The 25,971-nt window shown below is 43.6% G+C and overlaps 1 protein-coding gene across 20 annotated transcripts in view; it reads right to left on the bottom strand.

Moving 5' to 3' along the window:
- LOC138245662 (protocadherin gamma-C3-like) overlaps positions 1 to 25,971 on the bottom strand; it is an 830,748-nt gene that overhangs the window by 328,820 nt on the left and 475,957 nt on the right. Inside the window, exon 1 of one of the 20 annotated variants that reach the window (XM_069199433.1) lies at positions 22,573 to 25,175. The exons of 17 other annotated variants lie outside the window; for them this stretch is intronic. In XM_069199433.1, coding sequence (XP_069055534.1) covers positions 22,573 to 25,113 — 2,541 coding nt within the window. In that variant the 5' untranslated portion in view covers positions 25,114 to 25,175. Of the gene's footprint in view, positions 1 to 8,616; positions 11,176 to 12,543; positions 15,202 to 22,572; positions 25,176 to 25,971 lie in introns of those variants that run through there. 2 more of the 20 variants (XM_069199427.1, XM_069199452.1) reach the window with 2 other exon arrangements.

The following is a 25,971-nucleotide window of genomic DNA, read 5'->3' as shown; positions in this document are numbered from 1 at the left end:
AATGATTGAACAATCCTTAAATGAAGTAGAATGACCGAGGAAGACTGTGCAGCTTTCTACCGTGGGCCCCCACAGAAGGTGTTGTAATTGTGACATGGTGCATTGTATTTTGAGGTGCAGTATATTTTGAGGCACTGCCTATCAGGAGCAGCACAGAAGAAGCGGTGAGCTCCACACCACTGAGGAGATAAAAGCAATTGGAAACACTGGTTGTGTAGTTAGAAAGTGGAAGTGTGCAACACTGAGTGCACAACTCACATCACACAGTCTTAAGATCTGGAAAGAGACTGGTTCGAGAGGAAAATGCTCCTTGGTGAGAAATATTCTATAAAAAGTCCTGTTGGTATGTTGAAAAAGTTGTTTTTATTGTAGGGTATGCACTTGCTTATCTCTTCGCAAATTTGTATAGTATGACATATTGAGAAATTCTGTGAAACATTAGTGATGATCATGTCAGTGTATCATTGAACTGACTATATTTAAGACATCCCATCCCACTGGTATTTATATCATTTTTGTGAAGTCCGTGTTTTTATTTTCAAACACATTCAAGAAAGAATAGGGAACTAATACAGAAGTTTTATAAAACAGAATTTGATTTCAAAATAAACACTTAGAACACTTCAACTTGGAATTACAATGGTACATCTAAGTGAATGATACGACTGTATAACAGAAAATCCAATAGCTGATCTTTTGCCACCCTTAAATTAATGAAAAATGTAATGTCACTCAGCTCAGAAACCACTTTAAAACGGACACCGAGGACCTCACTTCTGACCATCTGTGTCATAGGAACACCACAATGTCCTGCTTGTGAAATCTCAACTTCGTGCCACTCAGATTAGGTAGGAGGATGCTAGACTAGGATTCAGGCCGCAGAAGAAGTGCTATTCAAAATGCCCATTGGCTACACACCATCTAATGATTGCAAGGTAAGGTCCTGGTGCATCACACAAAAAATCTGCACAGAAAACACTATTTTTTGCTACTTTAACTGATCGAACACAGAAAACAATGTCAGATACAATCGACATCTTACAGGTACAACTCAACACACAGCACACATTGACTTGCCCTATGCTATTTTTGCTGCAGCTGTTCTGGGTTGAGTAATTGTTCTCCCGAACCCCCACATTACTTGCACTGCTACAGGCACAATGTTGACTCTGTTATAACAGGCTACTTGTAGAACTGCAACCTCATGTTAAGGGGAGCTCTGGGCACTGTTGACAGATAACAGATATTATTATCCTACTCAATCCTACTCATTTGGTCGGCTCCTGAAGGATGAAAGACTTAGAGGCATATTTATGAGCATATTTATGAGCCCCTTGCCCCACCGGAGCGTCACTTTTCCGTGATGCTTCGGTGGCGCAGTGCCCTGCGCTGTATTTAGAAGGTGGTGGTATGCCACTTTTTGTGGCTTAACGTCACCTTGTAAATACGGCCCCTTCACATGCAGCCCTTTGTGTGGAACGGGCATGCACTGGGTGTTGCTGTGGGTGTGCTGCAACACCCAGTGCATTTTGACACTGCCTCAGATTCACGAGATTTCGTAAACCTAAGGCACTGCCAAAATCTAATGCCACCCCAGGAGTGGAGTTAGCAAGGAGCAACAGGGAAGAATACTTTTATTCCTCCTCGTTTTTTGCTTTTTCTATGTGTGCTGCATTCTGCTGCACATATAAAAAGAGCAAAATGCCAGACATAATTGCTTATGTGTGGGAAGGTGTCCATTCCTGCACATAAACAATCATTTCAAAACAACGCTTTGGCACTTCTGTGTGTGCTGCATTCTGCAGCACACACAGAAGTGCCAAATCACCATTAGTGATTATTTTTATGCAGGAAGGGACACCATCCCACACACAAACAATCAAACCTCTCACTGCAGACATCCTTGCACGTTGGTGCTGGGCAGCTCAATTTAGCGCCAGCGCAGGGGACAATACAGGGGTGTGCCGTAATCAATTAAATACAGTGCATCCCTGCACTACTAAAATGACAGAGCGCGGCACTGCCAATTTTGGCGCAGTGTCGCGCTCCCTCATTTCCCTTTAAATATGGGCCTCAGCCTCCTTTTGGATTCATACCGGTGAGCAAGATATTAGGCATGGATTGTCAAAGTGGATGCATCAGTGGAAGAGTTACTACTCCGCAGTGCACAGACGTTGCTTTTGATCATTCGGGAAAATTATTTTTTCTTCAGATGTGCCACAAATTCCATTCCCATCCCTTTGGCATCTCATAATCAGGCCACACATTGTGAAATAACTGATCAACACCATAAACTACCATAATAATGTTACATTTCTAGTCTGTCACCAACACAGGGTCCTTGCTGTGTAAAGCAATTCCAGAGGTCGTATAAGGAAATGTTCTATTTCAGTTCTGAACACTGCACTGCCTTCTTCATCAGGATAATATGACCCATTCCGCAAATAGAACTGCAGATGAACTAACTAAATAAAGGAAGGGTTGCCTGCCTAAGTAAATGGATGTATATGGTTACACACATATTACAGAAAGCATCTCTTCTCATCTTGGTGAGCAAAGTGCATAGCTAACCCCTTATTTCACATGGCCTTGGCATTTCTAGGCCCTGCACACAAAAAGGATCTGTACGGGGACCAGAATTATAACTTTTGTGGCTATAGCCCCATCCCTCGCAGTTTGCCTCTTAAAGTTATCACAGGACAATATCTATTTGTTTCTGTGCTCTGTGGAATTTGACGTGAAGGCACACATTCCACACGTCCTTCCTCATTTTCAGAGAAAAGCTCATTCAGAATTAGTGGTAATTACTGCCAGTAGAAAACAGTGAACCAAGGGTTTTGGATCTCACCTGGTGTGATCATGACCTCAACTGAGCCACTAATACTGAAGGTTTAGAGTTATTTTCATATGCTGTCTTTTAATGTTTATGTCAGAAAAAAAGCTGACATCCAGCTGTTGATATTAAACATTTATAATAGCAGAGGGCTCTATCAGTGAAGAAACCAAAGACACTCTGAAACCACTTCCCTCTACTGAAGAAATTGAGATATTTTCTCCCATAAGTGACTACACAACTGCTATTGAAGTTATTGTATCTGGGTAGTGGCAGCCCCTTGCTCCATGCCCTCCCGGACATCACATTGGTCCTTCTCTCAAGGGCATGCTGCAGCATGTCTCCCCCCGGGCCTCAGGACATGATCATATCACCTCTATCGTGCTAGAACTCTACTAGATCAATTTGTCCACTGTCACCATTGTCAAAACCTGCAAAAAGCCAGCATGCGCATCACCCCAGCCAATCTGGCTGAGAAGCGTGCCAGCAAGACTCACAAGTTTGTTCCTGTCAATTTGCTGCCATTTAACTCTAGTGTAGGAGCCTGTTTGGAGTTTAGGAGCACCTTTACTGGATTTTTTTCTTTGGGTTAAATGGCAGATTTGTGTACTAATTATGATTGCATTTCATTGCTCATGTTACTGATTCCAGGTCCAGAGAGCCACATAGGTTTAGATACGAAAACTGCAAAGTAATTTATTAACACTTAGATCCTCAACAGTAGCTCATTCAGATAGAATAATAATATCCCACAAAGCACATGAAATGTGTTTGAAAGGCATCTTTCTACAGTACACGTTGTGGTGACCCAGCATGTCATTGCTTTAATTATGTGCAACATCTTTAAAACATGTTAGGATTAGAACATTCTAAGAAGTCTTCAAAAGTAAACGGCAACAGATGTGCAACTTTCTATAGACACACACACACAACACATATGGGCTTATTTACAAGCCCCTTGTGCCACTGGTTTGTCACGTTTTATACGGGAAAAAGTGCTGCTCCGGCAGCGCAAGGGGCTTGTAAATAACCCTCTTAGTTGTCTTGGTATCTTTTAAATCATTTAAAAATGTCAGCTGTGACGAGTTGCACTGTAACTTTCACATTACACACACACAATGTGATTTCAAGTGCATAAATAAGTCTAAATGTGCTCTCAATTGACAGATCTCTCAATTTTCTGGATGTAATCAGACCCGAGATGGGCTAGTTTTGACTCCCATCTTGGCATCTTGTTTCCTTTTCTGGTTACCTCAGGTGACCTTAGATAAATGTTGGAACCATGAGGAAGAGCTACCCTTATGCTTCTCGAGATCAGTGTCTTATTCATAACCATCTCACATTCATTTCTGCTCAATGACCTTAAGCATCTGGGCATCCACAAACTTGTTCTGCCCTTCACCTCCTTCTATCAGACAGGACTCAAACTGTCCAGCTAGCATCTTTCTGATGTTATGCCAAATCTCTCAAGCATGGCATCCCTCAAGCTCAGCTCTCAGCCCGCTTCTCTATAAATTCTCCTATTCACATGGTGTTGTCGAGGCCCTGCACTATGGGAAAAGTGAATTCACTATTTTCAAGCCCTAATTCATGCCTTCAGCTTTTCGTTTAGGCCATACACTGGCAACACTATGATCATAATTTTTTAAGGATGACCAAGACAATCAACAGGATACGTTTCAGTTCTATCATCTCTACCTGACTGAATGTATTACAACTGCCTCGTGCTTAATGGGAACAAGATGGAGGTTCATAATCTTGGTAATCCATCATCTTTGTGGGCTTTCTGGTGGCAGCATTATTGTCTCAGTCCCGCCCCTTCTGCAGGTAAATTTGCTGGAAATCCTGACAATTTTATATGAGCAATTACATTTTCTGAATGGGTTAGATGCGTCTCATAACAGTGTTTTTTCTATTTCAGGATGTATCACAAAGATATCCTCTGCTTCCCCTAGGCAGACAAAAAACTGTTGTGCAATATTTTATTATTTCCTGTATTGACTATGGTCACACACTCGTTCTTGCTGCTAGGTTCTTAATGTATGAACTGCAACTCAGTCAATATCACCTTGATCTCTTGGCTCACTTATTGGTCTCCTTATACATTCTATTCAATTCCATAGGTTTATAAAGCACATAACTGCCAGAAGGATCTCCCAGCGCTAAGCCAGCAACCAGGTCCTCTAACCTTGCTGAACATTTATTCAAAAGGCTTGCTTTTAGCAATTTTCTGAATTTTAATTCTGACTTTGCCTCATTTGAGTTGGGAGAGCATTCCAAAGCTTAGAAGAAAAGGAAGGACCCCCAGCTCTAGCTTTCTTTATTCTGAGGACTGTCTCTCACTGCTGGTCAGTAGAAAGTAGCAGCCTTGAAGAGTTGTTGGGTGTAAGAAGTCCCTGGATCAATATGGGTGTTTTTTATACACCACTATGTGCAAGGCAGAGTGACTTAAAATGAATTATTTAGGGTACTGGAAGCCAGTGCAAGGTTGCCAGTGCTGTTGTTACTGACTGGTGTTTGGGTATTTTCAACAGAATGAGGGCTGCAGCATTTTGTATGAACTGTATTATTTTAATGACTTACTTGGGACTACGAAGATATAAGGAATTTCCATAGTCAAGTCAAGAATTTACCAGGCCTTGCACCACCATTCTGCTTGCTGATTCTGGCAACCATCTCAGTAGTCTTTTCAGGGTCCGGAGGTGGCCAAAACAGGTGGATGTCAGTTTCTTGACTTGAATTCTCATTGTATGTTTTTTGTCAAGCCAGACTCCTAAACTTTTAAGCTCCATTTTAGGAGTGAGTTGACAGCCCAAAAAACTTTGGCCAGTTCACCTCCCTCCACCTGGTGAGGTTATGGCCCACTATCATCACCCTGTTTTATCTCCATTAAGTTTAAGAGTGCTGGCTGCCATCCAGTCTACGATATACTCAAGACAGATGTTAAGAAGAATAGAAGTGCTTTCCATTTGATGGGAGAGACTGATGATTTGTGTGTTGTCCATGTAGGAGATCTAAGAGAAGCCAAACAACTGCATGAACTCCGCTTGTGGTAAAACGTACAAACTGGACAGAGTCAGGCTTAATGAAAAGCCCTGAGACACTCAGCACTTGCGGAGATAGATATTTGACTATTTTCTTTGCATACATGAAAAGTTCTATTTGAATTAAGGAGGTCAGCTATTTCAGTGCTGTCCCAGTAATTTCTTCTTCCACTAGTCTTTTAATCAGTGTAGAGTGAAATACAGTGTCAAAAGCAACACTTAGATTGGGTGGGATCAAGGCAGTGGAACCACCTTCATTCAACATTGCCCTTAGCTCCTCCATGGCTGCTAGGAGAGCAGTTTCTGTACTACTGCCTCGTCTAAAACGTGGTTGGGAAGGGTGCAGAATTGTGTTTGATTCCATATATAGGGATAGATTTTTATTTACACATTTTTCCAGGATTTTCTAGGCACTATTTGGAGAGTGATTGGACGATGGTTTTCGCATAGTGCTGATGGATTTTTTAATAATGGCCTGTTTATTGCATGCTTACATGTTGAAGGAACTGTGCCAGACTTCAATAAGTGGTTAAACATATTAGGCAAGGTGGAGATAACTGGCACCCGGCCTTTGAGCATAATATCGGGGGAGCGGGGTCCTGAGGGGAATCTGATTTAAGAAATGACAGGATTTCCTGTGTATCTTCCCTCATTGTTTCAGGAAAACTGCTCATTCTTCTGTGCCTATCCTCAAAAATGTGGTTGCCTCTCCATCTCCTACCAATGTTCGGAGAATGTTATTGACTTCATTCAAAAAGAAGCTGACCAAAAGGTTACACCTTGCTTTTGAGGGAGGGGGACCAGATTTGTTGTTTGCGTGTTTCATCAAACTTTTCACCAGCTTGTATAGTTCTTTAGATGAACTCGAAGCATTTTGTAATTAACCAGCACAATAACTAATTCTAGTTTTCATGATGGCACAGTGGTATTTTGTACTGCTGTTTTATAGTCTTTTTTTTATTGTGCAGTCGTGACTGGCTGTCTGTGGCTAGATGAGCTACTTTAAAGCACTCTACATCTTCCACTGAGCTCTATATCATGAGACCCACCTCTTCATCAAGAAAAAGACTCATCTTTGAGAGGTCTAATCTCAGATATCCCCACATTTTCTGTGGGCCCACTATTATGAAATTTTGCATGGGAGGCCACTTATTTTTTATCTAGTGGTAAAACACTAGAAACGCTATTTGTCTGGACTACACAGATAATAATATAACGATATGGCTTTTCGCAAAAAGATCAAGACTTGGCAAGCTCTTAAACACTATTCGAGTAACTCATACAATACTGTCTGAAGAGTCCTTGAATTATGGCAAATAACATCAACGTTACATGTGGGGTGAATGAGAAACATTGCAATATATGGCTTACTTCAGAGTGTTTTATGGTAAAGGCAATAAACGCCATGATCATATTGACCCACGGTGAGGCTGAACAACTATCATCACATTGAGAGACACAAGAAATGGCAGTACATAATGCTGTCTTACAATATTTCACAGAACACAAGGCCACGTGGTCATCAATTCAACGATGATAAATGCAAAAATGCAGTGCTTAAGAATATAGAGGTAGAAATTGGGTATCTTTTGCTTTTGCAAAATCAGGAAGCCCAGTCAAAATTTAGATTACACAAGTCTAATCTCATATCATTTCCAATATTTTGTGTTACGAATGTTACACAAAAGGCCAGAGATTGACAAACGATGAAAAATACATATTTGTACTAATTGGTGCACATTCACTGCTGGTTACAAAGCACTGACACCGAATAGCTAATAATAGCTAGTTAATTTAATTTTTGAGTTGTTGAAATGTCTAGTTGCGTTTAAGTGCACAAGCATTTGGAATACTAAGTGAAAATACCCATCATGCTCTTTACACTTAAATTGCAACAAACGAAAAAGCATGCAGGAAATCTCTTCTGTAAACATATGTTAATGCAGTCACACACACACACACACACAAACACACACACAGGTACACAGACGAACACACTCTCTCTGTGTCACACATGCACACAGCATCTCTGTGGTGGTCAAACTTTCAATTCATTATATGTGTGCTGTGGCAAGATATGTTCCAACGTTCACAGAGAAAACATTAAAAAAAAAAAATCCATGCTGATGGGCAGTTTTAGGATTTTGGGGGCCACGGGAAGAAAGGGGATGTGAGAGGCCCCTCTAATTTGCATACAACGTGAGACATTCGGGGCTGTTTGTATCACTATAGCTGCCTACAGACCTCATTTACAGCTCTAAAGGGCTGAAGATGTGATGTTTGCTTGTAGGCTGAAAAGGTTAAAATTGCTGGGGCACTAAACTGCGGGATAAAGGGCGTCCTGTGGTGTCCCGGTATGGGCAGCAGGGTAGGAGGCCTAATTGCAGGAGAAGCCTATAGAATGTGTCTCCTTCAGCAGGGGCCAAAAGACCTCTCCTCTTCCCAGGCCTCTCAACACCATAGCATCAAGGTGCAGAGGAGGGAGTGCTCTTTCAGGGGCACAATTACAAGCCACCTTGCTCTCAATTAGATGACCTGCGTGCCATGGCCTGGTGGGGTGTAGGCCTCATGTAGGTGAGCTGAGTACAGGGCCCTGTGCAGCTGCCTACACTGTCCATGCCTAGTGCCAGCCCAGCCCACATTTACTGATTTGGTATTAACTAAAAAATATTGCTCATGTTCCTAAACTGCTGTGGCAAAGGGAGACTAATCCTAACTACAACCTGAAACAACTCTTACCTGGTTCAAGCTGTCATTTCCAATAGTTTCTCCGCCAGAATTGTTTTTGATCCCAGAATCATTAGCAGAAAAGAGGATATCCGTGGAAACCTCCTGACTTGGTCTAAGGAATGTGAAATCATTGTTCCCAGAATCCATGGCCACGGCAACCTCATAAGAGTAGGGAAGGGGCAGGGTTCCATTTTGGTAATTAGATGTGACTCTTGGATCAATGTGTGAATAAAGAGCAGGCGTTAGAGATTCAAATTTGCTGGGTTCCTTGCGGTTTTTGCATTTGAAAATCACAACGAGCATCAATGATAAAACAAATAAAAGTGAAATTAACGTTAATGCTAAAACCAAATAAATATTTAAATTAGATTGGTTGTCTGTGTCACTTGGTTGGTTGTTTATCTCTGGTAGTGCCTCCTGTATGTTCTCTGCTACCACCACATTTAGAGTAATTGTGGCTGACAGTGGTGGTTGTCCATTGTCCTTTACCAAGATGACCAGCTTGTGCTTGAGAGCATCCTTCTCCAGAAAGATTCTTGAGGTCCTGATTTCCCCAGTGTGGAGCCCAACAGTAAACAGTGAAGGTTCCTGGATCTGATGCAAGTGGTAGGAGAGCCACGCATTGTGTCCGGAATCTGCATCCACGGCCACTACTTTTGTGATGAGGCGCCCCGGCTCAGAATGATGAGGGGCCATCTCAAACATTACAGAACCATCAGAACTGAGTGCAGGGTAGATGATTTCAGGAGGGTTATCATTCTGATCCACAACAAATACCCTCACGGTGACACTAGTACTGAGAGAAGGAGACCCAGAGTCCTGACCTCTCACCTGGAACTGAAACTCCTTGAGCTGCTCGTAGTCAAAGGAGCGCTGGGCGTAGATCACACCAGTCTGGGAGTTAATGGAGATGTAGGAAGAAAGAGGGACGTCCCGGTGAGTATCTTGTACAAAGTAAGTGACGCGAGCGTTTAGACCCAAATCTACATCAGATGCCTTTAGACAGTAAAGGGAGGCGCCGGCTGCATTGTTCTCTGGCACATAGACCTGGTAGGAAGATTTATCAAACATGGGAGGGTTATCGTTGATATCAGATACTTGTAATCGGATAGTTCTGCTTGTGGTCAGAGTGGGAGATCCTTTGTCAGTGGCTGTAACTGTGACGTTGTATTCCGAGACAGTTTCTCTGTCCAGAGTTCTTTCAGTCACAAGTTTGTAATACTTTCCAGATGATGCGATTAACTGAAAGGGGATGTTTTCTTGAACATGACAAACAACCTTGCCATTCTCGCCCGAATCCCGGTCATGAACACTGATGAGGGCTACCACTGTACCCGGGGAGGAGTCCTCTGGAAGGGAACTGGAGACAGAAGCAAAGGATATCTCGGGAGCATTATCGTTCTCATCAGTAACTTCTACATGCACCCGACACTGTGCAACATGTCCCCCTCCGTCCCTTGCTTCCACTACCATTTTGTAAGAATTCATCTTTTCAAAATCGAGGGCACTTTTAATTTGTATTTTTCCTGTATCTGCGTCCAAAGCAAACCTATTATATAACTGGTCTGCTATGTTCCTGAAAGAGTAGGTGATTTTGGAATTTGAACCGTCATCCTCGTCCGTGGCTTTCACCTGAAGCACCGCTGAGTTATTTGCTGCCCCTTCACTAATGCTGGCTCTGTAGACCTCTTGACTGAACACCGGGAAATTGTCATTGACGTCAAGAACATTAATATTAATGTCCAAGGTGCTGGACCTGATTGGATCTCCCCCGTCAGAGGCAGTGAGAGTCAGCTGGAGGTGACTTTCTTTTTCACGGTCTAAGACAGTTTCCAGCACTAATTCCGCATATCTGTAGCCATCGCTGCTGACTCTTTCTTCCAAGACAAAATGCGGGTTTGGGCTCAGCTTATAGCCCTGCAAGGCATTGATGCCAATATCAGGGTCCCGGGCATTGTCAAGTGCAATGCGGGTCCCTGGCAACGAGGTTTCGACTATTTCTAGATTCTCAGACTTCTTTGGGAAACTCGGGGGGTTGTCATTAATATCCTGAATAACAACTTCTACGTGGAAAACATTCATTGGATTTTCCACAACAGCCTCGAAGCTGAGGGAGCAGGAGGGTGACTCTCCGCACATCTCCTCTCTGTCGATCCGGTCACTCACGTGGAGAACCCCCGTCACAGGATTTATTGTCAAATACTGCTTGCGAGCATCGGAGAGAACACGCAGGTTCCTGTCAGACAAACGCCCGAGATTTAACCCCAAATCCTTTGCGATGTCCCCAACAACAGAGTCCCTCTTCATTTCTTCTGTGATGGAATAATGTATCTGTCCAGACACCGCTTCACAGACCCACAGAAATAACAAAGACGCCAGTACTTGCCGTCTGCCTCTCGGCGCTGCAGCTCCGGGGTGGGCTCCGATCCCAGCCATCATCAGCAGCGCTTATTAGGTCCAGGTTTTCCTCAATATTCCAAATACGATTCGGCAATAAAATATCGAACTGTGAATCCAGGCTGTGCCAACTTGCGGAGCTTAATTAGGGCGCTTCCCTGACAAGCCAAACTGTCGATGTTTAGGAGATTTCTGCGCAGAGCTCCCGGCAGTGAATACCTTCCATCCCAGTCTCTGCTTCTCTCCAAATAAACCGGGCTCTGCGATTGCAAGAGGCTCCAGTGAACTGCAGGCTCTCGTCCAGTACGTGACAGCAGCGACACCACACGGTTCTTCGCGGGCACTGCTGGCACAGAGCTCTACTAACCACAGCAAACGTCTATAAACCATTAGTTAAAGTGCTTACAAAGAAAATACAACTGTTACTAAGAGTACATTAACGGCTGTAATACGTTACCACTTTCTAGCAAGACATCGAGTGCATGAAACCACATAGAGAGTGTCATAAGTCTTTCTTTTATGCTTCTTAGGCAAATGAGGCTGGGGAACAAGAAAACGTACGCAATCGTAGCACAGTGCTTTGGGTTTCTGACTCTGCGCTATTTATTGTTAATGAAATACAAAAGTTAGACTTTCGCAAATGTTATTGCTGGCAATACCCCTTAAACCTCCTCTGCCCGTCTGACCATTCAGAATGCACATAAACTGTATGTTTTTTCTGTACGTAAAACAAAACTGAATTTCGAAACAAATTACATACTCATGAAAGCAAAGGGAAATAATGCAGTTTTATAGAACAACTCGATTTTTAAATAAAGTATAACAACTGAATTCCACATAACAGTCAATTAAAATGGTACGTCTAAATGAATTATGACTGTAAAACAAAAAACACAATAGTTGATCTTTTACCACCATAAAATTCATAAAAATGTAATACCACTCCGCTCGAAACCACTTTAAATGAGACACAAACAGAGGTGTGACTTTAATTTAAAGTAAGTGGTGGGGAGACAGGGTGTGGTTGGGAGATAGTGTGTTACTGTATCGGTGGCACCTTCTGCAAACAGCAACAGAACATAAAAAACATAAAGGTGAATGGAAATCTGGGGGCCCGCACCCATACATTTCATTGTGTTTTAATATGTTGCCAACTAAATTAGGTATCTACACTAACACTAATGAGAGATGATAATCCTTAAGGATATCTCTAACAGTCACCACTTTGTTTACGGTCAAAAATTCGAAATTCTGCTTCCGAATTTCAATTTCCATTTCTGCTCCCTAAGCTATGGGCAGCATTTCATAATGAAAGATTACTTAAGTTTATTTCATTGATTGTATTTATTGAAATAATATGAATACCGTTTGGGGTTTATCCATGTGTTCTCTGCAGTGGAGCATATTTTAGCTATGGAACAGTGTGGTGTCATGCAATTTTATATTTGATTTTCCAATGTGTAGCCGACACTGTAGATCAGGGTGTGTCCACAAAACAAAATAAAAAAATAGAAAAGAAAAGAAACAAAGTCAACTTACTTGAATAAATGGTTGCTCCTCTTTCTCCATACATACAAAATCGTTAGTGAAGAGTGGTGGATTCGTTTCTTCGAAATTCTGGTTTGCTGAAAGGTTATTTGAGTTGTTTGAAGTTGTAAAATTAATCTGTTTTTCCCCAGCATCTGTTGTTGAGAAAATATCATGCGAGTATGTGTGTAGAAAAGCTCTGACTCCATCAATGCCTACAAATTGACAGCTAGGAAGTGAATTGAAGTTAACCCCAGATGACTCAATGAGTTGAGATTTCCTCCAACGGTGAAGTTTTATGGCCAAAAGAAGAATGATAAGGAGAAGGAACAAGAAGGATACAACAGCTACAGCAATCACCAGATACAGTGTGAGGTCTGACTCCATGTCTGCGGAAGCTGAAGTGTTACCTATATCATGAAGCATTTCCGGCATACTGTCTGATAACACTATGGTGACTGTAACTGAAGAAGAGAGAGAGGTCTGCCCATTGTCCTTCACTAAGACCACCAGGAATTGTTTTGTGGTGTCTTTTTCCATAATGGGACGAGCTGTCCGGATCTCTCCGGTGTGAAGACCTACTGTAAACAGCCCCTGGTCTGTGGACCTTAGAAGCTGGTAGGAGAGCCAGGAATTCTGCCCTGAGTCAGCATCGACAGCCACCACCTTAGTGATCAGATAACCTGGTTCAGAGGAACGAGGGGCCATCTCCACCCCAGAGGAGCCATCTGTGGGGGGTGATGGGTATAATATTTCAGGAGTGTTGTCATTCTGATCCAGTATGAAGAATGTCACTGTGACATTACTCATTAGGGAAGGAGAACCACCATCCTGTGCCTTCACTTGGATTTGAAATTGTCGGAACACTTCGAAGTCAAAAGGCTGAAGAGCATAAATGACACCAGATTCAGAATTAATTGATAAATAAGATGACAGTGGAATGTCTCCAATTCGTCCATCAGAGATAGAATAACTGATCTTGGCGTTCTTGCCGCAGTCCAAATCTGATGCATTGGCTGTGAAAATGGAAGTGCCTTGAGGTATATTTTCCATTAAGTAGGTGCTGTATGACATTTGCTGAAATACTGGTGGATTGTCGTTTTCATCTGCAATCTGAAGGTTTATGATTTTTGTTGTAGATAATGGGGGAGTTCCACTGTCTGCGGCTGTAATTGTTATGTTATACTGTGGTACCAGTTCCCTATCTAAAACATTATCCGTTACCAAACTATAATAATTTTCAATTGATTTAAGTAACTGAAATGGAAGATGGGGTGGCAGAAAGCAAGTGACTTTTCCATGTTCTCCCAAGTCTCTATCGTGTACCTGCAGCAGCGCAATGACTGTACCCAAAGGGCTGTTTTCTGGTACCTGCTTTAGCACAGATGAGATTAAGATCTCTGGGGTATTATCATTCACGTTAATGACTTCTATCAAAACTTTGCAGCGCGAAGATAAAAATCCATCACTTCCTCGAACTTCAAACTCATACAAATCGTTCCTTTCAAAATCTAGATTTTCAATCAAAGATATTTCACCAGTTTTATAATCCAGCCTGAATTTCTGTAGAATATTTTCCTTCATTTTGCTAAAGGAATACGTTACCTCTGAGTTTGATCCCTTGTCACTATCAACAGCTCTGACGCTGCCCACAACAGTCCCCTTCGCTGTGTTTTCCAGTACACTGATCTTATAAACAGTTTGGCTGAAAACAGGCGCATTGTCATTGAAATCCTGCACATTGATTTGTATCCGCACCGAGCCTGATCTGACCGGATCTCCTCCGTCTGTGGCTATGAGGATCAAGCTGTGAACTTCCTGTTCCTCTCGATCTAATGATTTCTCTAGGACCAGTTCTGCGTACTTCGTGCCATCTGCGCTGCTTTTTATATCCAGGGTGAAGTGTTTATTGTTACTGAGTTGATAGCTCTGTAGAGTGTACACGCCCACATCTGCATCGTGTGCTTCGGGCAGCACAAACCGGGCTCCGGGGACAGTTATTTCAGGGACGTGCAATACTATTTGATCATCAGTAAACGTGGGGGTATTGTCATTAACGTCTTGAATTTCCACTTCTACTGCATACACTTTCATAATGTTCTTTGAAACAATCTCTAAATTTAAAAGACACTGAACGGCGTTCCCGCAGATAGTTTCTCTGTCTATTCTTTCACTCACATATAACTGTCCTTTGTTTAAACTGAGAACAAAATACTGCGTCCTACCTCTGTAATCGACGCGGGTTTCTCCTTCTGATAACTCGTTTGCATCTAATCCAAGATCAAGAGCCACGTTCCCCACAAAAGAGCCTTTCCTCATTTCCTCGGGAATGGAATAACGTAGCTGTTCAGAAGCGGCTCCACAGACTGTCAGCAGAGTAACAAGAAGCAGCAGAGGCGTCCCGGAATAATAGCGCCTCGATATCTGAGCCCCGTAGTAACAGCACCTCGGTGTCAGATCCCCGGAAGTACAGCGCCTCGGTGTCTGAGCCCTGGAGTAACAGCTTCTGGGTGTCTGTGCCGCGCAGTGACAGCGCTCCGGTGTCTGATCCCGGGAGTCACAGCGCCTCGGTGACTGCGCGCCACAGTAACAGCGTGGCGATGTCTGAGCCATTCCTGTCACAGAAGACCCTCAGTTGTGGACTCGGCCGAGGAGCAGCAGGCAGGGCACCGAGGTTTCCTGAGATATTCCACACTATTCTGTGTCTGGGAATGATCTGTTTCTGCTGCATTTATACCACGTGGTTTAGTGGATCTTCGAGGATCTCTTTCCTTCGTTGGTAAACAGCGGCACTCAGTGTCCTAGCTGGTAACTGCAGTTCCTAACGCACTGCAAGAGCTGCGGCTGAAACGGACTCAAACGGGCTAGAGAGCTGTTTTTACTTTCACTTTCTTTGGTTAAAGTTTCCACGCTCGAGAAGGGGAAATGTAAGAGAACCATGTATCTACCACTGACTAACAAGGGGGTGGAGTTCCAAGGGGAGTGTGGAAGTACATCTTAGTTTAAAGTAACTGCTCACCAGGTACTTTTCAGAAACACTTTATTCTCTCAAACCAGATGTATTTAACTACCCTGGTACAGGTGTCCCGTTGTTTTTTCATGCTTCTCGTCCTATAACGAACATGCACATGGACTCTCCAGTGGATGTTTCTCTTTGACAACTGGCACAATCGTACCAGAATCCGAGTGCAGCAGTGTGAGGGTTACATTTCGCTTCAGAGCACGGCGTACTTACTTGAGGGTGACGCTGAGTAGCCATTTACAACTCCTTCCAGATTGGAACCACCGGTGTTGCCCAAGAACCCACAGAGGGTCTTCATATTGGGTGCTTTCCGCGAGAAAGGGATAACTTAATAGTGCAGGGTTTGTGGAGATCAAAATATATCAAATAACCTTGTTATTCCATTGCCCCTGCCGGAAAAATAAGTGCTTTCAGTGGACGAGCTTACAACGAACCTGGATCACAGCTGAGACCCTGAGCTTTCAAGTGAATCTGATATTGTCTCTGTTCTTTTCGGCTATGTTTTTAAATCATCCAGGGCGAAGGATTACTAAACAATACGTGGAATGGCAACACAGAGCCGTCTGATGGCGCTGCGGCCCCATCTTCAGTGAAAGTCCAAGGAACGTCTGAGCTCTGGGCGAAAGTCTCTGTGGGTGGAACAATGCAGGACACAAAGCTCTGGCACTAGAGCAGAGGTCTTCAAACTGGGGGGTGGGCCCCCCTAGGGGGACCTCAAGTGATGGGGGGTGCCAGACACTGGCCAAAAAAAGCATTATACAGATAATGTTTCAAGCAGAAGCTTGTTATTGCATTTTTAAAAAGGTAACAGTACTTAACTGCAATGTTTAAATAGGTTTAGAAATATTTAAACATTGCCATTTTTATAAAACAATTGTGAAAAATTCTGAGGGGGGCCCAATGAGACCGCTGCACTAGAGTGTCTGCTCTCTGCCGAGGGCTGTGGTTGTCCCATAACTAATGCCTAGTGACAAAGGGACAGCACAAGCCCTCCCCACCCCAGCTGGACCTGTAGAAGCTCCTTGAGGAAGGAGGGTGGGGAAGGGGATGTCTGTCGGAGAGTGCACAAGGTAGGTGCAGGCTCAAAGCAGGGACGCCTGTCTGCACCCCTCTCAAAGAGACAAACGCCGGGAGGTTAGCCAGGCTCCAAGAAAATAAAGTTGAAATATAGGTGGCTCCGTTCCACCTGTAAGCGGAGCACAAGGTTCCCTTCTTAGTCACTTCACGGCAGGAGCAGCCAATGCGTTGACCACACTGGCAACTCCCAGGTTTCCAGGCGACAGCTGAGGCGACCTCATTCGGGCTATAAGACCTTTATTAAAAGTAATGAGCAGTACAGTTTGGAGAGGGAGCTAGACAATATTCTTGACACAACACTGATAAAGTGGAGTGAGTTGAAAGGGCGACCCATGAGAATAATCTATCAGAGACAGGCAGGATGGACTAGGAATGCTGCTGTAGATTCACAATTGATGCCACACAGGGCTTTAAGCGGAATTAAAAAAATAAGTGAAAACCCTGTGCTTAGCTAGTTTGCCACCTAACTGGTATTTTGCTGCTGCTTTCTGTCGCTGCATCCAGATATTTAATACAAGTAACACTACACCTACATGAGACAGGACTATTGGCTTTGTCAATGGTTGTTAGTTGCATAAGATAAATAAGCAACAGCTTCTGTGTATAAAATATTTTAAATGCTTCAGTTCTGAAATGGGATTGTGAAACTAATGTAACGTGTCTCTTTGAAGTTACATCATAGGCAATGAAGGGTGGTACTGCTGCCGAGTTAAGATTTTTTTCCACCCCGAGTGTGAGGGCAAAAATGGAGAGCCCGATAGGGACCTGTCTCAGCACTAGGGTTTTAGAACTCACGAGCAAAGACAGGACCCCGCCCACTTAAAGCCCTGATTCCACAGTTATTCCGGAAAGACGGGGATTGGGGTTGCACAGCCCCTCCCGTGGCGCTGCACACTCTGCGCTTTGTGTGAGTGCAGGCGGCGCATCTACACCAGAGATCTCAGCCCCATTGCACATGCTATCTGATAGTAAGGTGAAACTGTGACATTGAAGTCACTGTGAACAAATTCCCCAATGATTAGTGGAAAACCTCAGGTGTGGCCCTGGCTGCGGTGTACATACATGAAGATGATGCACAGAGCACACCAGTGCCTTGCAGGGGATGCTACATAGGCCAGTGCACAGGTGGTGTTCCAGGACAGCAAGCTGCTGGAGAAGCAAAGGACGGAGCTTCTCCCCTCGTCTACGGGAACAGACACGTGGATGAAGAGCCCCAGCAGTGGGAAAAGCTCAAGTTGAAAATACCAGCAGCACTGACCAGCACATACATCCCGAAACGGGCAGGAGCAAAATCCACAGCACAGGAAATGCACTGGAAACAATCCCCAGCTTACACATATAAAACATTTACATCTATTTCCAATCTAAGAAGACTGGGGCTTGCAAGGCCTACTTCAGGAAGCACAACATTTCTTTTATTTGAAGTGAACAGGGAACTCCGCATTTTTCTGCTTCATACGATGACTGCGCAATCCTTAATCACTTGACCTGATAATATTTAGTTTACATTTTGAGATGAGCAATGCACAGTTCTTTAGAAAGCACCTGCAAACTGATAAAGATGTGCAGAATGAAGCTTCCTTCAACAGATACGAATAACACACGAGGCACAGCAAAAACGTACTATTATTGAATGATTCTGATGCTGCTTGTGTGACCGATTGCGGCGTGTGCGTTATGGGAAGATGTCTGTAAGAGGGAAATGTAAGGTGTCCTGTTGTCCCACGAGTTCCCATAACCACTGCTTCCTGCTCAGTCCTTAGAGGTGAGGACATAGGGTGTGTGTGTGTGTTTGGGACGTATTTAGAAGCTGGAGAGCCCTATCAGAGAGCACCTCCTGCTTTGGATGGGTGTAGATATGTCTGGGACTGCACTGACTATAATGAAGACCCTTTAATATCTCCCGGAGGCCCGCATGCGCCCTGTGACTGAAAGCGTGCATGTCAATACTGGTGCTCATTCACTCAACTCGTGAAAAGGACGCACATCACTCTGCCGTCTCCAACAAAAATAAATTTCAAGAAATGCCTCTGGAGGAGTGCGTCGATCGTCAGGGGCAACCCAGGGTCAAGAAAACAACCTGACCCTAGAGGGACTTGAGTCCCCCTTTTAAACTAACTCGGGCTGCCCCTGCTGGTCACCTGGGAGCCCCCACCACACCCCCTTCAGCCAATCGGCTCACCCCTCGGGGTGAGCGCGATTTTTAAATATTTTCGCGGCAGCCACAGTTGTGCTGCCGGCCGAAACCGGTTCGATCCAGCCCGCACCTGTATTGGGGGCACGCTATGCCATAGTGCGTGCCCCCTGCCCAGAACTCTTCTTCAGATAGTGTGACATTCTTTGTCTAGCGTCACACATGAACAAGAAAGTGCTCATGTCAGCGAACATAACCTGCAGTGTTCCTGGAAAGCAGTGCACTGCTGAGAGATAGGAGTCTGGCCCTGAAGAGATACTGCCTGGCTTATCTATACACTTGGTAGATTTGGGTGAACATCGATCTAAGAGTGTGGGGTTAGGATACCAAACTTAAGCCAAAACACAAGCGCGCGCCCCTCTGTACTTCATCGTAGAAGTATTTCAATGCAGCACATTTATTTGTTATATGTATTCTACCGACGAAGTATTTTTAAATGTTGTGATGTTCACGGTTTGATATTCAAACATATGCGAAACGCACACACTAGGCACGTTAGACTGGACCTTTATCAAGCAGAACGTTACGTAGAAATAAACAATGAACCAACTGTGCTCGATAGTCAAAGGTACACGTGCAAATGAAAAATGGTCTGCACAACAGAAAGTCCGACACCATCTTCACAGACACTGAAATGATCTAGAAATGTATTGTTGCTCCTTCCTTGCAATCACTTCAAATCATCGAGAAAGCCCCCCATCTCTCTGTTTAATCTTGTGAACACCTCATTACATGGAATCTGAACTCAATGCCCCGCAGCTATACAGAAGGGAGCTGGCACACTGGCCGCAGTGCATAATTCACTTAAAAAGCATATAGGCTACACAACAGCTAATGAATGCAAGTCATATTCTTGTGCATCCGATAAAAATAAACACAGAAAACAGCCACCTAACCGGGCACACTCAAGAGATCATGCCAAGTAAAGCTGCCAACTTAATGACGAGGCAACGCGATGCCCAAGCTAGCTTGCTCGATGCTGCTCGCTTCCAGTAGCTGCCTCATGATTCTGCAATCATTCTCTCAACGCACCCCTACGTTAGGTGAACCCCCTTCTGAGATAAAGCTGAATGCGGCTTAGCAGGTGCTTTGTAGAGCTGCAGGTTCACCTACAAGGGGGTCTCTTAGCACTAATGACAGACAACAGATACTCGTTAATATCCAACTCAATGGTGCTCATCACTTTATTGGCCCGGAAAAGCTGAAATACTGATGGCATAGCTGCAGTCTCTATGCGTGAAGTGCTGCTCCAGTCCAGTTGTTTTCCTTTGAATTCTAGGACTTGTAGTCCCATTTTATAATGGAATATACACGCCCTCAAGTACCACAATTCAATGAGAAAAACTGGATTGGAGCAGGCCATTACGCATGGACCTGGGAAACCTGTCAGGGTGGTGGTGGGAAACCAGGATGTAAACACATGATCAAGCGAAAAAAGCACCATCGAGTCAGAAAGGCCACCATTTTCCCTTATTAATCCTTATGCACAACAGGCACTGGCCACATACTTTGAAGTAATTGAACAGAATTACTAAGTATTACCAGCCCTGTGTCTTTTGCACATACAGCTGTCCTGCATGACGGCTGGGCATTTCTGAACAACAAACTGCAGGGCATTCTACAGCACAGTGTCATCAGGCATGCTGCACAGAGTACCATAGATAAGCTAACTGAATGCATGAATGGCTACCAATAAAATAAATATATACATGAAACATTTGCATTTCCCCGTTATTTTTAATGTGTTAAATTTAATGACACATGTAGAAGAACATCCCTTGAGACATTTACGTACATAAATAATTCAGAGGCAGTAAACAGAGAATATTTACAAAGAGCATGAGTCTGTTTTGACATTTACTTTTCTCACTTGCAGGAATCAGCTATCATGCTTTTGTGCTAAGAGACTTTTGGAATGAGACTGCGAAAATGCAATACAAAATGAATATTTTATATTCCTAACATGAGCGAAGTGGTTGTTTCAGTCACACATTTAACATAACTGGGAGTTCTATGAGTGAAAACAGTGGAAGCAGGATGGTTTTTACGGATAGATTTATTTGAGGGACATTAATTTCTGACAACCACACAGAGAATTTTGGGGAGTTTTTGAGGGGATGCTGGGCTGTAGTGATTATAAAGTCAAGATAGAAGATGCTTTATAACATTAAGATTACTATGAAACACAGTCAACTGCTGGAACACTTGCTAGATGAAGAAGTGGGGTTTCCTGAAGTTACATCACAAATCTGTTGTTGTCAATTTGCCATCAATCAAATTATTGTTTTCCACAACTGCTTATGAAAAAGTGAAGAAGCCAGTCTTGGTTAGAGCGGTAGACCCTGATGCAGAGATCTGGCCCGGGACCAGGGTTCAATTCCCACCTCGTTGGGTCTTGGGCTCAATTCCCTTGGACCAGATCATTCGCGCCTCAGTGCTTGATCTAATTAATGGGTCCCACTCTGTAATTCTGGGCAATAACTTGCTTAATCTCCACAACGGCCCTCACAGCGCTTGGATGCCTGGCTTCACCCTGGGGCTCTCCAGGAGTGGCCGCCTCACAGGGAAAAGCCAGGAGGGGTTCCACAGCGGTATGCGTACAGTGCCTTGAGACCCTAACGGGTGAGTAGTGTGCTATACAAGTGCGACGTTTGGGTTTATGAACGTTTCTGCCACTGGGTGTTTTTCTTAGACTGAAACTACAGAGGTTTTTATTCATTATAATGAACTTAAATATTCCAGTTACATACTAGGATCGAAGGGGATGTTCCACACAAAATCAGTCACTGAAACTAGAAATAAATTAATTGAAACTCAGCTCTCTAACGGTAACACAAACAGTGATATCCTATTGAATCTGTGACCTTTTCAAGTTGCATTTTTACAGAGAATGTCAATGCAAGCCAGAAAATTTCACATTGGTTTATTTACCTGCATTGTGTCTACAATTAAACTAAAGGGCCCAGTGAGCTTAGAATTCATCACTCGCATACTGTAAAAAACACAAGTGAACAGAAGATTGCACCACTGTGCACACACAACTTCTTTTTGTTCTAACGTTTCAATCATTAAAAAGCTGTGAATGAAGTCTTATACAGTAGCAATCATTGATAAAACGTTCACATAATACAACTGCTGTATATATTTTCTGATGCATTGACAAGACCACATGTTCTTAACATGCTGCAGCAAAAGGAAGAAGGAAGAGTTAGAACTTGGAATGGGCCTCACAGGAATCAAGTTCCCATTTCCAGTAGTTTCTCCAACACACCCATTCCCAAAGCCAGAAACATCTGCTGAAAGTTCTTGCCTTGAGAGAATTAACTTCACCCACAAATTACAAGCACCAGAGTCTTAATTTGGGAGAGGGATGAGAATACTGGGGAAATATATAGAAAAAGACAAGGGCTTAGAGATTCAAACATTTCAGATATCAGGGAGACGCCCTTCTCACTTGCACTGGAATATTTGAATGGGTGTTTCAGAATTGCTTGTCTGTCTCTGCTTCCTTTGATCTGGTGGAAGAGCTCTAGGATCACAGTCTAATCAATTCTAGCCACTTCTAAATAATGAAAAATGCCTGTATACATTTTTACAATTTAGCTATTTTCATTCTCTGCTACTGATGCATATTCCAGCCAACAAACGATGTATCATAATGAAAATATACATTTGCAGGCGTATTATTCACAACTGGCATTGCACCCAGCATGTTGTGCAATATAAAACGCTGAGCAAGTTAACTTACCTGAAGAAATGGCTGGTCCTCTTTGCCTATACTTAACAAATCTTCAGTCAAGAGGAGTGGTCCTTGAGTTTCATTCTGGTTTCCAGAAAGAGTATTTGTGTTGCTTGAACTTTGGAACTGACCTTTCCCTGATTCTGTGGTTAAACAGACATCACGAGAATACGCCTGTAGAAAAGTTCTAACTCCATCGATGCCCACAAAATGGGAGCCCGGAAGTGAACTGAAGTTGACTTTGCATGATTCACTGAGCTGGGATTCCCGCCAGTTGTGAATCCTGATGGCCAAAAGAAGAATGATCAGGAAAAGGAACAAGAAGGAAACAACAGCAACAGCGATCACCAGATACAGGGTGAGGTTTGACTCCATGTCTGCGGAAGCTGAAGGGTTACTTATATCATGAAGCATTTCTGGCAGACTGTCTGCCAGCACTATGGTGACTGTAACTGAAGAAGAGAGAGGAGTCTGTCCATTGTCCTTCACTGACACCACCAGGAATTGTTTTACAGAGTCTTTTTCCATAATGGAGCGGGCTGTCCTAATTTCTCCACTGTGAAGACCTACAGTAAACAGTCCATGGTCTGTGGACCGCAGTAACAGGTAGGAAAGCCAAGAATTCTGCCCAGAATCAGCGTCAACAGCGATCACCTTAGTGATCAGATAACCTGGATCACAGTAGCGAGGAGCCATTTCCATTCCAGAGGAGCCATCTGTGGGGGTCGATGGATATAATATTTCAGGAGTGTTGTCATTCTGATCCTGTATAAAGAATGTCACAGTGACATTGCTCATAAGAGTTGGAGAACCACCATCTTGAGCTTTCACTTGGATTTGAAATTCGCTGAAGTGCTCAAAGTCGAAAGAACGAATAGCATATATGACACCGGAGTCTGAATTGATAGATATGTAAGAAGAAAACGGAGAACCTTCAATGTGTCCATCAATAATGGAGTAACTGATCTTGGCATTCTTGTCCCAATCCAAATCTATTGCCTTGGCTCTAAATATGGAAGTGCCTTGAGGTATATTTTCCATTACAGAGGCGCTATATGACAATTGATGAAATACAGGTGGGTTATCATTTTCATCTGTAATCTGAAGGTTTATGGTTTTGGTTTGAGACAGTGGCGGAGTTCCACTGTCGGTGGCTGTAATTCTTATGTTATATTGTGAAACCTGTTCCCTATCCAAAGCACCATTAGTAACCAAATTATAATAACTTCCAATTGATTTATTCAACTGAAAAGGCAGATGGGGTGGCAAAAAGCAAGTAATCTTTCCATGCTCTCCCGAATCCCTATCGTATACCTCCAGAACAGCAATGACTGTACCAAGTGGACTGTTTTCTGGTACCTGATTAAGCACAGACGACATCGAAATCTCTGGGTTATTATCATTCACGTTAATGACTTCTAGCAAAACTTTGCAGCGTGATGAGAGACTGCCATCACTCCCTCGGATTTCAAACTCATAAAATTCGGACTCTTCAAAATCCAGATTTTCACTCAATGATATTTCTCCAGTTTTAGAGTTCAGTTTGAGTTTTTGAACAATGTTTTCCTCCATTTTGCTAAAGGAATATGTTATCTCTGCGTTTGTTCCCTGGTCAATATCAACAGCAGTGACGACACCCACAACAGTTCCTTTGGGCACATTTTCCGGTACACTGATCTTATAGACAGACTGATTGAAAACTGGCGCATTGTCATTCACATCCTGTACATTGATTTGTATCCGCATTGTGCCTGATCTGACCGGATCCCCTCCGTCTGTGGCTGTGAGGATCAAGCTGTGAACTTCCTGTTCCTCTCGGTCTAGTGATTTCCCCAGGACCAGCTCTGCATACTTCGTGCCATCTGTACTGCTTTTTATATCCAGGGTGAAGTGTTTATTGTTACTGAGTTGATAGCTCTGAAGAGAGTACATGCCCACATCTGCATCGTGTGCTTCGGGCAGCACAAACCGGGTCCCGGGGATGGTGTTTTCAAGGACTTGTAATATAATTTGGTCATCAGTAAATGCGGGGGAATTGTCATTAATATCTAGAATCTCCACTTCCCCCTCATACACTTTCATAATGTTCTTCGAAATAATCTCTACATTTAATAGACACCGGGGTGCTTTTCTACACAAGCCTTCTCTGTCAATTCTTTCATTGACATTTAAATGTCCATTTCTTAAATTAAGAGCAAAATACTGCTTCCTACCTCTGGTTTCGATCCGGGCTCCGGCTTCTGATAACTCCTTTGTATCCATCCCCAGATCCAAAGCCAAATTCCCTACAAAAGATCCTTTCCTCATTTCCTCGGGAATGGAATAACGCAGCTGCCCAGACGCGGCTCCACGGACTGTCAGGAGAGTAACAAGAAGCAGCAGGGGAGCCCCGGGGTAACAGAGCCACGATTTCTGAGAACCAGAGCAACAGCGCCTCGATGTCTGAGCACCAGAGCAACAGCGCCTCGGTTTCTGAGCCCCGCAGTAACAGCGCCTTGAGGTCTGAGCCCTGGAGTAACAGCGCCACAGGGTTTGGGCCATTCCATGCATAGTCTGGAAAGAACGGCAAGTGGACTTCACCCAAGGAGGGTCTGCAGTGCACCGAGACTCTCGGCAATGTTCCCTTCTATACGGGAATGCTGTGTTGTAACCACGTGGTTTGAATTATCTCTGCGTGTTTTCTTCTGTGGTGGGTGAACAGCGGCGCTCAGTGTCCTAATCAGTAACTGCAGCAGTTCTCAAACACAGAAATGCTGCTACAGATGTGTTTCTACTTTCACTTTCATTGGCTGAAGCCCCCCACACTCGAGAAGTAAAAATAGGAATCAAAGACCCACCCTTCATTACATAGGAGGCTTAAGTCACCAGACTATGTATGACTTTCATAGAATAAATAATGTATTTAATCCATTTAAACTAGATAATCAACTTTTACATTGAAATCGCATGTGTAGCCGTGTAAGGAAACTATTTTAACAAGCGCCCATGGTATAGAGGTCATGCAAGTGTTGTATCTCGCAGTAGATGTTACGATTTCAGAGCGCACACTGCATTGCTGCTATCGATACCACTTTATACCCCTTCATAATATGGACAGAGTGTTGCACAAGACGCACTGCGCTTTCGCTAATGAAGTGTGTTCCTTGCGACCGCCAGGATTTACTTCGTGAGTTGGGTACTGCGGGTGGTGCTAGGGGTTTGCAATTGCCTATGTAAAGAAAGCAACCTCAGTGTGACCGGGGACACTGTGCTTACATGTGACCCCCCCGACCCTCGGCCTACTGCAAGCCTGCCGGTTTGCCATCAGCGGACAGGACAGTTTAACGCACTCGCCGCCATTATTCCATAGGTACCAAGGACCCGCTGTGCAGATTCGCAGCCCTGTGCCCAGGGAGCGAATGAGAGACA

Source organism: Pleurodeles waltl, chromosome 7, assembly GCF_031143425.1.
Source record: "Pleurodeles waltl isolate 20211129_DDA chromosome 7, aPleWal1.hap1.20221129, whole genome shotgun sequence".
In the NCBI taxonomy this organism is placed as follows: Eukaryota; Metazoa; Chordata; class Amphibia; order Caudata; family Salamandridae; genus Pleurodeles; species Pleurodeles waltl.
This window is presented reverse-complemented; position numbering and strand designations above follow the sequence as displayed.